General features: G+C 37.0%; 1 protein-coding gene across 1 annotated transcript; it reads right to left on the bottom strand.

Annotated features, from left to right (window-relative positions):
• Window positions 1–4,700: 4,700 nt before the first annotated feature.
• Window positions 4,701–9,026, bottom strand: LOC109216590 (NADH dehydrogenase [ubiquinone] 1 beta subcomplex subunit 2-like). The gene is made up of 4 exons (XM_019380753.1): window positions 8,827–9,026; window positions 5,579–5,624; window positions 5,442–5,489; window positions 4,701–4,919 (listed from the first exon to the last, which is right to left on the bottom strand). The coding sequence occupies exons 1-3, from the start codon at window positions 8,928–8,930 to the stop codon at window positions 5,442–5,444; spliced, it is 198 nt and encodes a 65-aa protein (XP_019236298.1). The 5' UTR covers window positions 8,931–9,026; the 3' UTR covers window positions 4,701–4,919.
• Window positions 9,027–16,693: the final 7,667 nt, after the last annotated feature.

Below are 16,693 nucleotides of genomic sequence, written 5' to 3' on the forward strand. Positions count from 1 at the left end.
TATACAAAGGCTGAGAAATATCGGACATAGACCAGAACCTAAAACACTTCATCTCTCAACTTTCTTTGTCGGAAACTTCTAGAAATCGACTAACACCAACACTCTCAGTGTTTTTGTTATTCAGATTTGAAAGAATGACTTTACCACACAAGATTTTTAACATTAACTTGTTAGTATTGAGTGGCCAAATTTTAAGTTGAAACTATACAACAACAACAGCAACAACAAGAACTACGCCTCAAACTAGCCTGTAATTTTGTCCAGTATAAAATAGCGCACGAACATAAAATTACTAATCGTATATTAAAACTTGATGCAACAACATGAAGATCAATTAAAATACTTTCAGCAAATGAGAATTTTTTTCATTTCAGCAAATGAGAATGTTTTTCATGATATGAAAAAGTATTTTTTTATTTTAACAAAGAAATACTTTCTTTTCATATAGAAAAAATATTTTTTCCCATTTCAACACAAAAGTATTTTTTTTTCGTGATGTAAAAAAATTATTTTATTTTATTTCAATAAAATAAGTACTTTATTTTCATGTTGTAGAAAGAGTACTTTCTTTTTCAACCAATAAAAGAGTATTTCTTTTTAGTTATGGAACACAAATTTCAACGTTATTTTTGCGTAAAAAAATAGAGCAGCACATTAGTTCCTTTGGGTTTGTGTGAATTTTAGAGACTTGGGGGAAGAGGTTGGGGGGAGGGGGGAGGAGAGTAGCATAAAATTTTCCTAAAAAATTATTTTCTACTCTCTAACCTAACACTAGAAAAAAAATTTCGGAAAATATTTTCCACTCACCAACCAAATAAGGAAAAATAAGTGATAAAACCACTCATTTTCCATGAAAATTATTTTCTAGGAAAATATTATACTTAGGGTGCTTTCCTTTAACACTAACTGACATGTTATTATAGCTATACTAATAATGTTGTTTGTATGGGTGGGCGTTCGGGCAATTCGGATTGGATATGAAAATTTCGGTTTGAATTTTTCTATTTTCGGATTGAGGCAATGTGTTGGGATCAAACTGGGTTTGTTGTTGTTGTTGTTGTTGTCGGATTGAGGCAATGACGACAATCCAAATCCAATCCAAAAAAACTCAGATTGGATTTTAAGTTTATTCGGATTAATCGGTTTGGATATTTTGGATTTTCGGTTTTGAGCTTATAACTTGAGATGTTTCTTCTTTATACAATAATGAACATCTAAATGAAGTATTCTTGTTAATTGCCTAAAAAGTTCCTCATTTTCACCGCAATCATCCAAATAAATAATTCAAGTAATGAAATCATCATGAAGGAAGTACAAAAAAGACATTGGTAAGGCCGATAAGAAGTAGCATTAATAGTAATTAAATCATGTCCAAATAGAAAGTATTCTGATAGTAACTTAGTAATTATTATTGAATATATGAGATTATATCGAATGGTTAGGATATTAGACTTGTTACTATTGGCATATGAATAATGGACTAAATATAAATTATAAAAAATTTGGATTTTCGAATATCCAAAAATCTGACGTACCAAATCCACCATCCAATCCGAAATCCAAAAATTTTAAAAATTAAATCCATAATCCAAAAATTCTAATAATTCGGATTTCGGTTTTGTCCAAGCTATGCCCACCCCTAGTTGTTTGGATTGTTTTGCATCATTTTACTATTTATCACTCTTTTTATTCCCCGGCCTCATAAGAAACGAATTCCAGGTAGGTCAACGCATCATGTTCGGGAAAAAAGAAGAAGAAGAAGACCAAGAACTTATAATGTTTGTTTCCCTAAAAGACAACGAGAAAATATAGTCAATGTTGGAAGAATTTTCTTGGAAGCTCTCCGCACTTATGCATGGTTAGAATATAATCTTAATGGAAGATGTCATGTCTTAATTAACAGAGAAAACAAAAACATAAACAGTTGTAAGTACTCTAAAACCATGTTGAAGTTCGCTAAATCATGTTGCTTAATTATTAATGTTTCATAATGCCCCCTATTTAGTCTTCAATATTTTTGCAAACATGTTATTTGTCTGCACGCAACAATTTAGTTAAGCACCACTAAGGATTGCGGATAGATAAGATTCCTCCACCCTTAACGAGTAGTATCGGGTTCGAGTCTTGAAATTGAAAAATGATAAGGAGCGCTTTCCTCTTTAGTGAGTCCTATACGCGCAGCGAATCTGAATTAATCGGGGCCCCAAAGTACAAGATATTTTTGGGAAAAAACAATTTAATTAAGCACCAGACTGGCGTTGTTCTTCCCCCTCGTGCATGCATCTTATTAAATAACTGTTCTAACTTAATTGTACAACAATATCTTACAAAAATATACTATCGACTAATCAATCATATTTATATTTTTCTTCCTTCTTTTGTATTTCCCTTTTGGGAGGGAATTTCCTTGGGGACAATACATTTAGCTGTTGCCAATTAGAACACAAGTAGTATCCGTAGTCCGTACAAAGAAGGATCCTTCGTGTCCTTTTCCCTTAGAGATCACGTTCTAATCCCTTTCTACATAAACTATAAAAAGGTTACAAGTGCATGCAAAGCATTAATCTAACCAGTCTCATCCCAATTCAAAAGTTTTTGAAGTTCAAACCTAGCCATTTTCTAGTCTATTTCAAGAAATTGCACGAAAAGAAATACAATGGCACTACCAAATTTTGATGCTCTAAGAGACATGCAAGACTCAGGCAACGACTTATTGCTTCATTCACCATTGGTCAAACGAGAAATCGCATACCACGGACAAGAACAATGGGTCCTCGAACTTTCTGAGACAACGAAAGAAGTTGAAGAAAGAAATCTTGAAGCGTTTGCATTCCTTAAAGGGAATGAAAAGCTCGAAACTATCATTAGGCTCGAACCAGAGATCAGTGAAAGACAATGAAAATAATTAAGTGGTACTTGTGAATAGGGGTGTACATGGACCGGGTTGGTTCGGTTTTTATCAAAATCAAACCAAACCAACTATATCGGTTTGGATTGGTTCGGTTTTGTCGGGTTTTTCGGGTTTTCGGGTTTTTTTGTTACATGAATATTATTTCATCTTACTTTGTTAAAATTATAGATAAAGCTTTGATAAGTGAATATATGTTTAGTAAATATTGAAAAAATTGACAAACATATGATCTATTAAAATATTCTAATGGGAGAATTTTTTTAGTAACACATGATAGTTATTTTCTTAGTCGTCTAACAATAGTTGTTCATTAATGTACGGTTTCAAGGTTAAAACATGAGAGGATCCCAAATCTTTCTATATTTTCTAAAGAAAATTCAATATAAGATCTTAAAATATAAGTAAAATTTATATATTTATATGTCGGTTTGGTTCGGGTTTTATTACTCAATACCAAACCAAGTCAAACCAAACCTAGTCGGGTTTTTTAATCGATTTGGTTTGATTTTTCGATTTGGTGTGGTTTTCCGGTTCGGTTTGAACACCCCTAGTTGTGAATGTGCTAAGGGAAGTGAGAGTTGCTACTATGTCTATTGTGGAGTCATTGATGTCACTTATGTCAACGCCAAGTCCGAATAATAAGAAATCAAATAAAGGGTATTTTGGATCAAAGTTAATGACAGTGAACAGCTTTAGTTCATGGGCTAAATGTGATGAAATGACTCTGCAATATGCGAATAAAAGATTGGAACCAGTGGAAATTGCCATCGAAGATCTTGAAGGAGAATTAGAGTGTATTATTCGACGGCTTATTTGGACAAAAGTGTCGCTTCTCAATATACTCACATATTAGAAATGCCAGTATAAGATCACTGCAGAGCTCAATTGAAGCAATGACTGCAGATGGTGAATCTAATACTGGATTGATATTCTGAGTTTAGATTAAACTAATTGTAACTGATTAGACTTAGCTAATTGCATCACTCAATTCTTTTATTTGTTTCTCAATAAAATATAGCTAATCCCTTTTAAATATATTAAACGCCTTCCTGTGTCTTCTTAATTCTAAACTTGAAGATACTATAACTTAACTCTCCTGTTGTTCATTTCTTATTAAGCATCACTACTTTAGGAGCCTTTGATGTTGTCCCAAAATGTCTTAACTTTTTAGAGGACAATTCAAATTTAGGTTACGAAGGGGAGCCTTAGAATAACGGTAAAATTATTTCTGTGTGACCTACAAGTCATGTGAAACTAGCCACTAACGCATGCATTAGGATAGACTATCTACGTCATACGGACCCGTGTGGTGCAACCATTCCCCAGACACTAAATGCGGAATGCAAAAACGTGCAACCATTGCCCGGACTCTAAATACGAAATGCTTTTTGCACCGTGCTACCTTTTTTTTATTATTATTAAGGTTACACGGTTCTTATCCATTTTGATACAAATTCTACTTATATACTCACACGCGCTTAAATTTAACTTTTAACCTACTAGTACAGAGCACTGGTAATGTTAAAAATTAAATCTTCATATTAACATCATCTGCTACTGTTAATGTTTGATAGAAGGCTTCTTTAGAATTGAGTCAATTGACGCTACAAATATAAAATACTAGAAAGCGTCAACTAGTTCTATTTAAACTAATCCATGAAATTACGCTTGGCATTTTCGATGCACATTCTCTATATCCCTCAAAAGGCATACACCATCACCCTGTTAAGGCGCCCAACAATGCACCACTCTGAAGTTAAATCAACAAAGAGAACTGAACAGTGCAAAAGAAGCAAAGCAGTTCAATCATAATGCAAAATATGATTCAAGAGTTGATTAAACCAAGCATCTTATGAATCAAGTGACATCCATAAAAAGTTCTCCAGTTTATAGGATTTATTGAACACAAAACACAACTGTTTTGAAAGATATTCATTAGAATTTCCAAGAAAATACATCGATATTGAGCATATTGGTTTATAATCCTGCCACAGCTTCCCCAGCACATCTGCAAAATCAATTAGCATGATTCAGCAGAATGGCCTAGTTAAACAAAGTGGACGATAGCTCAAGACTTTGATGGTTAATAGCATCCTACTTGAAGATAACCTACATCTCAATACTAGCAGTAAACATTTGATCATATGCAAATGAAGTAGAGATTGTGCAAAAGGTTGGAATATGCTGATGGTGGTGATATGATCTGGCAGCAATCAAGCTAATCAGATGAACCAGTCATTCTTCTGAAGAAAACAATATTGACATGAATCTCCCTATGATTATTTTTTCGACAAAATAAGGAATAATCTCTTTGCTTATATAGTTACCAATTCCCAACTAGTTGCTGTTTTGCAAACTTCTTCCTAATGTCGTTTAAATGAAGATAAATGTTAAGTTATTGACTAAACAAAAGGTTTTGGATGAGAAGCATCATTAAGCACAAAAAAAAAAATAAGACGGATCTAACCAGCCAGCATAATGTGAGAAAAACCACATTCCATAGTCACAACTAAAGTAGCAAAAACATTACCTAATGGTCATGACCATGGCCATGGCCGTCCCAGGGATGCCTCCAGCCCTAAGCAGCAAAAATCATATTAACAATTACCTAAATGGTATATAACCAAACGAAAAGGTCGGAAATGATGAAACAATATTGAGGCTCACCAACACTACAGGACCATCTTGTTTGGCCCGGTAGAGAACCCAAAACCTGAAACAACAAAAAGATTATGGTGTTAAGGTATATACCAATTAACTCAATACAAACCTTGTAAACAAGTATACCAATATATAAAGCTCTCCCATTATTATACCACAAAAATGCAGACTACAGTTCATACACCGTTCTCTATATATTAGTAATGAGTTTTCCTACCAATATTTACAGAGCATATTAGCACATTAGTTTATACTTGAGGGATATAGCATTTAAGATATCTGTCCTGCTGCATACCTTCTGGCTATTGCTTACCAGATGATAAACCAAAAATGCAAAACTTTAGGGAAAGGCAGCACTTCCAGTGCTTCAAAAGTTTCAAAATTAGCAGTTCAGATAACGTCAGGTAAAGCCATATTTCGCAAGTTAATCCCCAATCAAATTGGTATAAGCCTCTCATCATATTGCAGCAGGAACATTAATTTTGAAACCATATTGCAATTGGTATAAGTACCAGATCTTTGTTATTCCACGTAGTGTTATTCTTACTACTGTATTAGTACTATTCTTGTATTTCTTATTTCTAGATCTTAGTTATTACACGTAGTGTTTTTGTTTATTTCTTGTTGTCATTATTGGTTGCTTCCTATTCACTGTTCTTAAGCCAAGGATCTATCAGCCTTCACAAGGTAGGGGTAAGGTCTGCGTATACACTATCCTCCCCAGACACCGCATGTGGGATTACACTGGGTTTGTTGTTTTATTTATTTATTTATTGCAATTGGTATAACTCCGCATGGGGTGAACTTGGCCATATTGCCAATCTCAACCCCAGACAAAGGAGGGTTGTAGTAGCTTGATGGCCAGCGTGAAAATAGTCCATTCTTGATGAATCTTTTTCTTTTGATAGGTAAGATAAATATTTCATTACTACAAAACAGCACACAGGAAGTACTGATATACAAATGCACAACAAACACGCTAAGCATATAGAGTACTTACAAATCCAATCATATCATCTCCCTCATATATATTTTTGTTTACAACAAAAAGCTAACTTCTGTAAGCATATAAAATTCAGTCTATGAATAGCCAGAGCTATCCCCTCGAGGAATCTTCAATTCCTTTCCATCTTTAAAGTCCACTGAACACAAGCTGGAACAGCGAACAATATCACTTCAATATAATTCCAAGTTCATCACATGGCCATGTAGAGACAATATCACTTCAATATCCAACTCATGAAAAAGTGTCAATTCAATAGACACTCAAAATACAGGTTGTCCAAATGAAGCAAAACGGATAGAGTATTCATATAGTCGACCCTAACTAGCTTGGGATGTTATTGTTATTGTTGTATTGTAATTGATCCTTTTTTCCCAGACACTTTTTCGTGAGGAAGACTAATGCTCAATGCTACTTGCGTACATTTATGTGTGCCACATTACAGACAATATAATGCTAAACATATGCACTCACTATACGAGCCTTGTAATTGTCTTAAGTTTAATACATTTAACAGGTCTTAACCAGTTGGAGCTAAGCACAATAGATAAATCAGTTGAACTTCGTTCAGAGTAAATGTCATCCTCAACACTGGAAAAAACACATTTCAAAATATAAACTTTCCTTGTAGACATGTATTTTATATAAGAAAAAGAGGTAATCACTTCATTGTGCATTTTCTTAATCACGCATGATCAACCCAGGCCATCCAGAGCGGCATTGGAGGGGTATTGGGAAAGAAAAAGAAAGAAGATGTTGCAGTAGTGGAATCGAGAGCTTGGTCCAGGGGTCCATCACCATATTATCACCAACCTCGACCTCATCCCCAAACCTACCCACACACCCATATGGCCCACCGCAACACTACTACCCACCTCATGTCCCCCATTTCTCTGTCCACCATGCCCAAACATACCCCCAACCTCCTACCCATGCGCAATGGCGCGCACCCACCCCACAAAATACTTACCCAGCTCAAAACACTTACCCACCCCCAAGAGCCAACAGAGACCCCACTGGAACCGGTTTTCGACCCAACCCTGCATCTAAGAATGATAGGCTGCAGAAGAAGAAGACTTTCACTCCGTTGGGTGAATCTTACACTGACTTATACCACAGATTGAGACAGTTGGGCATGTTGAGTCTGATTGAACCTAAATTCCCAAATCCTCCCCCAAGGAATCTGGACCACTCTGTGAGTTGCGAGTATTGCTCAGGTGCTCCGGGACATGACACAGAAAAATGCTGGCATTTGAAAACGGCCATCCAGGAGCTCATTGACACCCGCCGAATTGAAGTGCAAGCCCCAGAGACGCCTAAGTTATGTAATATCCCAGGGTTCAATTTTAGAACATAAAACAATTCGGCGAATTAAAATTGGGCATAAATCAGACCATGGAGAAGATAAGGGGGCATGAAACCTATAATTAACACAGTAAACTATACTCTTTTTTGATAAGTAGAACATGTAAACTACACTCTGAGATAACCGAATCACGCCTCGCTCATCCTTGTGATAGCAACTTGTAATACTTCAAAGCCAATAACTTTAAGCTACAATCTAGTTTTTCTTCTAACTCGCTCATCCAACAGTAGATCGTTATGCCCCTTGACCTGATAAAACTGACAATTTCTTTACTTTGAAAAGCAACTCAATATGCCGTTATCTCAAACCTTGGGAGCAAATTACAATTTCACCCACATCAAGGAAGCAAGAGATGATTAAAGAGCAAGAAGGATTCTTCACTCAATAGCACATGAATGCAAAACAAGCAGCATCATATCTTAGCCAATCAAACCCCAAAATGTCAACCAAAAACAAAAATTATCAACACATGTTGCTATACACTTCCACATATATAGTTCAATGCAGAGAAGAACAACAAACCCCACAGAGAAAGATTCAGTTTTAACTCAAAGACCAAGCACAAATCAGATTGATTAACAAAAAATCAAACATCAATCAACCAATCTAACTACACCTCAATCTCAAACTAGTTAGCGCCAGCTAAACAAGTCCTTCATATTCATTTCATTTCAACAACGAGACCATAAGTATCTAAGGTAAAAACCTACTACTCATTTTGTTCCCCTTTCATAAGGTTCTCCAATTTCAATTCCAAGCAGTCTAATCTAATTCGTAGATCTATGATCCAAAAACATTACAATATCAAATTCATAGCTCGTAAATTCAATCGAAAAAGATAAAATGAAATGAGAAGGGAAAGAGGGTAGGGTTTGGGGAAATTACCACATGACGGCACACAATCCCTTTCCGGTGACACTGTGCCAACGCTTAGGCTGATGAATAGTAATTCCTTTGTAGGTCACGCCATGTCCGTGTCCACCTCCCATCTCTCTTCCTTTCTCCAAAATGCTTCAGTTCTCGCAGTCGCTGAATCGGTGACTTCTAGAGCTTTCCGAATAAACTGTTAGAAGAAGAACTATTCGGGTTATGGGCCTGTTTTCTCTTCCAAAAGAGTGAAATTAACCACAAGTCCCTGATTTGTTTTAAGAAGTCAATTTAATCCATCGCTTTTGATTATATTACTTTTAATACTCCTCTTATTTGGTCGATGTTAAAAAATAAATATTTGAATAGAATTACTACTTAATTTACGGTTTGGACATAACTTCACTTGAAAAAGTATGTCAAAATTAACGATTTGTGAGTTGAAATATTTTTTTATTTGAAAAACTTTTTCATACAATTATGGTGTTCGGACTAGCTTGCGTTTTTGATCACCTCGTGTTTTTGCCTCCGATGAAATTTGAATCTTAGATCGCATGGTTCGCAACCAAGCTCATTGACAACTAGACCACACCCTTGGATACTATTTTGAAGGACTGAAATACCCCGAAGAACAATTTAGGCACAAGCAAGAAATTTAGCAAAAGATATATAGAAGAATTTTATTAAACTAGGGAGAGAACTTGGTAGGAGGGTTTTTCACAACTCATAAACTCTTGAATCTCTCTACATCATAGTTACCTCTCCACAATAAAAAAATATGTAATAGCACCCTATTTATAATACTACAAAACCAAATTTGACTATAATCTAGAAAACTTATTCCTACGTGATTTTGATCGTGAATCCTAATTAGACATAAATTAAATAAACTAGTAAATACTAAATCCTAGACAACTTAGGAATACTAATTAATCTTAAGTTTAATTTCCAACAACCTCCCTTAAACCAAGATCTTCAAACTTGAGCATGCCATGAGTAACATCAAGCCTTGTAGAAGTCAAGTACCTTAGACTCTCCACCAATTTCCTTAAAAATGTAGCATCAACAAAATCACGAGTATCATCTTTAGTTAACTTCAATTTCTCTTCAATACTGGTCATATATGATTTGGATATAACCTTGGTAAATTCCTTCAAAATATCATCAACATATTTTTCCTTTACTTTGAAATCATCTACTTCTCTAATTGCCTTGTAGTTGGACTTGTATACCCATTCAACTCCAATTGAACATTCTATAGGTTGTAGAGTAATGCCACCAATAGATATATCGCCTTGCTCCTTGAAACATGTAATCTCGAACAATGGCATAAAATTTATTTCATCTTCAATATCTATAATCATGTGTTGTAGTTCTGGATCCCAAGCTATTTTTGTCTCAATCTTGTGCAGATCATCAGAGACTTTTTCTTGATGAACCATCTTGCTTTTTTCGTTAATAGGTTCATCTTCAATACTATCAAATAACTTTTGAAGTAAAACACCAACCTTTTTGTACTGGCATCCCTTGCAACTAAATCATCATTTTTAACAACCGGAGAAATTTTTGGCTGAATATTATTTGACTTCCCTTCGCATTCAATAGAATCTCTATCACAACAAAAATTATATGTACCTTCTCTTCTTTTCTCGTCTGTTTCTGAATTTTGGCCTTCTTGATTTATCTCCGCCATTATTGGTGTGCCTTCTTTTCCTTTTGGTTGTTCATCCTTTTCTTGCGATTCCTCCTCCAATGTCTCATCTTTCTGTTGATTCAGTGATTTCTCGTATGTCACCAATTCGCATTCTAAATCAACAAGTCTGAGAGTGCTAAGATCTTCGAAAGCCTCAAGAATAACTTTCTTGTTGTTAAACTTTAAACTGAGAGACTGCAATATTTTTTCAATAGTTTTAACTTCTTCCAATACTTCTCCATTGGTCCTTAAGCAATTGACTATTTCTTCAATTCTTGTAAAATATTCTTTCATGGACTATGTTGGTCTCATGTAAGCCAACTCAAATTGACTCCTAAATTCTTGCAGTTTCTCCTTCTTTATGTCAGCAGCTCTTCGATATGACTTCACCAAGATTTTCCAAGCCTCCTTTGATGACTTTGCATGCAAATATCTCTTAGATACATACAATTCGACCTTGATGGCGAGATAGTAGCGTGCCTTATAATCTAAATGTCTCTTCTTCTCCAATTGTGTAGCTGCATCACCTGTCAACGTTGTGCCTTCTAGGGGTTCCTCAAATCCTTCATCAATGGGGGACCATAATCCAATAGCCTTAAAAAAATTCTTCATCTCTTGATACCAAATTTCAAAATTATTTTTGCCATCAAACACAAAAACGGGACAATTAGATAATAAGTATCCATAATTTTGTTGGATCTCCTATCGGCTCTAACAGAATCTCACATAAGCTTTGATACCAATTTGAAGGATTGAAATACCCCGAAGAACAATTTAGGCACAAGCAAGAAATTTAGTAAAAGCTATATAGAAGAAATTTATTAAACTAGGGAGAGAACTTGGTAGGAGGGTTTTTCACAATTCATAAACTCTTGAATCTCTCTACATCATAGCTACCTCTCCACAATAAAAAAAATATGTAATAGCACCCTATTTATAATACTACAAAACCAAATTTGACTATTGTGATGACCCAAAAGGTCATCACTTGATTTACAAGTCAATTCTGTGTTCCGAGGCCTTAAAAATCTCCTTTTATCTCACCACACCAGTGAGATAAAAATGCTAATTTTGTCTTTAAAATTGAATTTAAGTTGACTTCGGTCAACATTTTGGGTCAACGGACCCGGACGCGTAATTTGACGGTCCCGTAGGGTCCGTAGAAAAATATGGGACTTGGGTGTATGCCTGGAATTGAATTTCGAGGTCCCAAGCCCGAGAAATAAATTTTTGAAGAAAATTGTTTAACTGAAATTATAAGAGTTTTTGGAAATTTAAATGTGTTTGAATTTGATGTATCGGGCCCGTATTTTTAGTTCTGGAGCCCGATATAGGTCTTACATGGTATTTAAGTTGAGCCTGTAAAAATTGGTAAGAAATAGAATTCATATGATGCGAATCGGACCCTCGGTTGTGAAATTTGAAACTTAAGAGTTCTTGAGATTTTTCTTTGATTTTGATGCTAAACTTGTAGTTCTAGATATTATTTTGGCGATTTGATCGCACGAGTAAGTCCGTATGATATTTTTAGGTTGGTATGCATGTTTGGTTTGGAGCCCCGAGGGCTCGGGTGAGTTTCGGATGGGGTTCGGGGTGTTTTGACCTTAAGATTTTCTGCTGTATTGCTGCTTCTGGTGTGCTGGTATTTTGTTCTACGCGTTCGCGAAAGGACTCTCGCGAACGCGAAGAGTAAAAGTTGTCTGAAGGAAATTCCTTCTACGCGAACGCGAGGCACAGGTCGCGAACGCGGAGCGTTGGAGGAGTTACCCTTCGCGAACGCGACCTGGCTATCGCGAACGCGAAGGCCATTAGGGCAGGGACCTGGGGGAGGGGTGGAATACTCATCGCGAACGCGTCATGTGGATCGCGAACATGGAGGTTNATCACGCGAATGCGATGGGTATCACGCGAACACGAAGGCTTGTGGCCGCTGCATCTCGCGAACGCGACAGACCCTTCGCGAACGCGAAGAAGGTCTGCCCAGCGATTTAAAACAGAGGCAGAACGGGATTTAAGCCATAATTTCATATCTCCTTCCCCAAAATCAGACCTTAGGCGATTTTTGAAGAGCAAATTCAACACCAAACCATAGGTACGTGTTCTTAGACTCATTTCTTTCATTTTTTCATCAACACCCATTAGATTTCTAGGCCTAAATCTTATTCTTCCATGGTAGAATTAGGGATTTTGGGTAGAGTTAGGGCTTTTTGAATAATTGGAATTTAGACCTCGTTTTGGGGTCGGATTTCGAAACTAATTCCATATTCGGGCTCATGGGTGATCGGGTTTTGGTCCGAACCTCGAGTTTCGACCAAGCGGGCCCGGGGTCAATTTTTGACTTTTTGGCGAAAATGATAGAAAACCTAAAATTAAGCATTGAGTGTGAATTCTTTAGCATTTATTGATGTTGTTAATTAATTTGGGTTAGATACAATTGAATTGGAAGTGGGATCAAAAGGAAAAGCGGTGTTTTAGGCTTGAGTTGGCCGTGGAAGTTCGAGGTAAGTATTTGGCTTAACCTTAGCTTGAGGGAATAGGTATTGTGCCTTATTTGCTATGTGCTAGCGTAGTGTACAACGTATAGGTGTGTTGACGAGTATCTATACGTTGGTGTCAAGCATGCCCGTGAGTCTTAAATTGGGATCGTTGTGTTTCTTAATAAGTACTACAAATGCCTAAATTGTTGATTATCCATGTTGAGCAAGAATTATGATTATCTTCTTGGTGTTTGTTTATTATTGAGCATTGGCTCCAGTTGAGGTTCATTTGTAAAGTTAATTGTTGGTACAAGTTTGGTTATAGCTGATTCCCTTGCCGGGACATATTTAATTCTTATTGTTGATTCCCTTGCCGGATGTATTTATTCTTGTTGTTGATTCTGTTGCCGGAATGTTGTTGTTGCTATTGTTTGGGTGAGAAAAGAGAGATAAAGAACGAAGGGTGATGCCGTGCACATTCATACTTATGCATATGGTGAGGAAAGAGTGATAAAGCACAAAGGGTTAGGGGTGTTCGTCGGTCGGTACGGTATGGTATTTAGACATTTCGGTTCGGTATTTTCGGTATTCGGTTTCTTAAAATCCTATACCAATACCGTACCTAATTAAATTCGGTATGGTTCGGTTTTTCTCATTTCGGTTTCGGTTTATTCGGTTCGGTAACTTCGATTTATTCGGTTTGAATGCTAACTAGTGCATAGAGCCATGACTCTAATATTCTTAATTAAAGTACTGAAAAATACAAAACTGAAAATGTTTGTTGACAAAAATTTTGTCCAAAACTAGCAAATATCGACCCAAATAGAGAAAATTGTACACAAAAGAATATTTGATCATTAGAAATGTCTTGTTACTTGTTTAGAGTTAATTGATGAACTTAGAGAATGTAGGAAAGTTAAATTATAGATATTTTATATTTATGTTATAATTGATAATATGTGTTTTGTGTAATATAATATATATTTCGGTATGGTATTGGTATTTCGGTATTTTATTTTAAAATACCAAATACCATACCTAATACCAATTTTTTTTAAAACTTAAACCAAATACCATACCAAATACCAAAATACCGTATACCAAATACCAAAATTTTCGGTTTCGGTATGGGAATTCGGTATTTACCAAATTATGCACAGCCCTACAAAGGGTGATGCCGTGTACATTTACATTGATATTGATGTATATGGTGAGGAAGAGAGATAAAGCACGAAGGGTGATGCCATGCATAATTCTAATATTTACATGGTGAGGAAGAGATATAAAGCACGAAGGTGATGCCGTGCACATTTTCATTATTTGATTGCATTGATGAGGATTGAGAGTAAAAGCACGATGGGTGATTCCGTGTACTTATTGCCTGTTTGTTATGATTTCTTGTTATTGTCGGTTCAGGTGCCTTAATTGTTTTATTCTGTTATTACTATAATTCTTGATGTTGGTATTTCCCCCATAGCATGTTACCCTTCCCCGGTTACTTTCGAATTTCTTCTATTACTGTTATTCTGCTAGATACTGTTTAACTGCAGGTTATGTTGTTTGTTGTGTCCTAGCCTCGTCACTACTTCGCCGAGGTTAGGCTCGACACTTACTCAGTACATGGGGTCGGTTGTATTCATACTACACTCTGCACTCTTTCGTGGTTGCTGCCTCCAGTCCATCGGAGACCCGAGGTAGTCCTGCAGGCGTCCGCAGGCCTTGGCGTCCCCTTCCTATCTAGTTTCTTTCTGTTCTTTTCTATTTCAGAGACAGACATGTACTTTGTTGTTCAGACCCTATTTGTAGTATTCTTAAATAGTCTGTGAGATTGTGACACCAGTTCTGGGTGGTTTATGTTTATGGATTCGTATTGGTATTAGCTAAATTGTTAAATTTTGTTCTTCCGCATTATTATTTCCGCTGATTATTATATGCTATCCTGAAATCTTTAAGAGATTAAGAATGAAAAGGGTAAATTAACCGGAATAGTTGGCTTGCCTAGCTTTCTCTAGTAGGCGCCATCACGTCTCCCGAGGGCGGAAAATCCGGGTCATGAAAAGTTAGTATCAGAGCTCTAGGTTGCTTAGGTCTCACAATTCACGGACAAGCTTGGTAGAGTCTGAGGGATCGGTACGGAGACGTCTGTGCTTATCCCCCGGAGGCTACAGAGTTAGGAACGGTTTCACTTCTATTCATTTCTGTGGTGCGGTTTGGTTTCTCAATGCTAATTGAACTTCTACTCTGTTCTTTCGCAGATGGCGAGAACACGTGCTTCTTCATCCGGTGATCAGCAGCCCGAGCCCCGAGTGGCAGCTTCTACGAGGGTCAGAGGACGAGGCCGTGCTAGAGGCCGAGGCAGGGGCAGAGCTCAGCCCAGAGCAGCAGCACCAGCACCAGCGGCGGAGCATCAGGTAGAGTTTGATGATGAGGTTCGTGGCCCAGACGNTTTTATTACCCTGTTGGCTTATATTGATTTATTGGTGCCTTATGGTGCACCTTGGTTGGTCTCGCTGAGTAGTTTTCACTGGTGAAGTTTCATAATCGTAGTGATATTCCATTGTGTGGATTGAGGTATAAGTAATGTGGGGGATTTGAGTTAGCTTGTGAAACTCTTGTCTTTATTCTTTTTGTGTTTGGTGCTGATATATATATTGGGATCGGGTTGCACGCCGCAACAGGAGGAACACGGGTGAAATGTGATTGTCAGGTGGGATCGAGTTGCACGCCGCAACAAGGAATAATAAGGGTGGACAGGTGGGATCGGGTTGCGCACCGCAATAGGAGCAATAAGGGTGATATGTGTTGAGGAGTAATAAGGGTGGACATGTGGGATCGGGTTGCACACCGCAACAAGGAGGAATAAGGGTGAATATTGATACTGTTGTTGTTTATATGTTGGGATCGGGATGTGCGCCGCGTCAGTCGTTATTATGTTTTCATTTCTGTTAAGGCCCGTTACTGTGATGTTGAAACACCCTTAAGGATTGGTTATAGCTGAATACTAGTAGAACAAGTGGGTTCCGGATTTATTTTATGCTAGTTATTGCTTATTTTACATTCTATATTTCCTTTCTGTTTAGTATAAACTGTTGCAGGTTGTATATGTTGCATGCCCCGGCGTAGCCTCGTCACTACTTCGTCGAGGTTAGGCTCGGCACTTACCAGTACATGAGGTCGGTTGTACTGATACTGCACTCTGCACTTTCTGTGCAGATTTTGGAACTTGTGGCTGATCGTGAGGTTGGTTGCTATCACTGCTTCCCAGAGACCCAAGGTAGTCCTGCAAGCGTCCGCAGGTCCTGGCGTCCCCTTCTATCCTATTTTATTTTTGTTTTATCTACTTCCGAGATAGATGTAAACTTTTCGTTCAGACCATTATTTGTAGTATTCGTAGACTGTTTTTGAGCTGTAACGCCGGTTCTGGTTGTAAATTATTACGATTTTGTTATTAGTATAAAGATAATCTTTTAAATTGTATTCTTCCACATTTATTTCCGTTGATTTACTTTTGTTCAGCTTTGATTATTAAAAGATAAAGGAAAAAGGTGAAATAGTCTGTAACATTGGCTTGCCTAGCGAGTACAATGTTAGGCGCCATCACAGTCCCGACGGTGGGAATTTCGGGTCGTGACAAGTTGGTATCAGAGCTCTAGATTGCTTAGGTCTCACAATTCACGGACAAACTTGGTAGAGTCTGAGAGATCGGTACGGAGAC

This window comes from Nicotiana attenuata, unplaced genomic scaffold (assembly GCF_001879085.1).
Source record: "Nicotiana attenuata strain UT unplaced genomic scaffold, NIATTr2, whole genome shotgun sequence".
In the NCBI taxonomy this organism is placed as follows: domain Eukaryota; kingdom Viridiplantae; phylum Streptophyta; class Magnoliopsida; order Solanales; family Solanaceae; genus Nicotiana; species Nicotiana attenuata.

What these genes read in the sequence shown, in the direction of transcription:
- LOC109216590 (XM_019380753.1), bottom strand. Translation starts at nt 8,930, where the DNA reads ATGGGAGGTGGACACGGACATGGCGTGACCTACAAAGGAATTACTATT. An exon ending in GGATTGTGTGCCGTCATGTG is followed by an intron (nt 5,625 to 8,826) that starts GTAATTTCCCCA and finishes TTGTTGTTTCAG; the next exon opens with GTTTTGGGTTCTCTACCGGG. An exon ending in AAGATGGTCCTGTAGTGTTG is followed by an intron (nt 5,490 to 5,578) that starts GTGAGCCTCAAT and finishes TTTGCTGCTTAG; the next exon opens with GGCTGGAGGCATCCCTGGGA.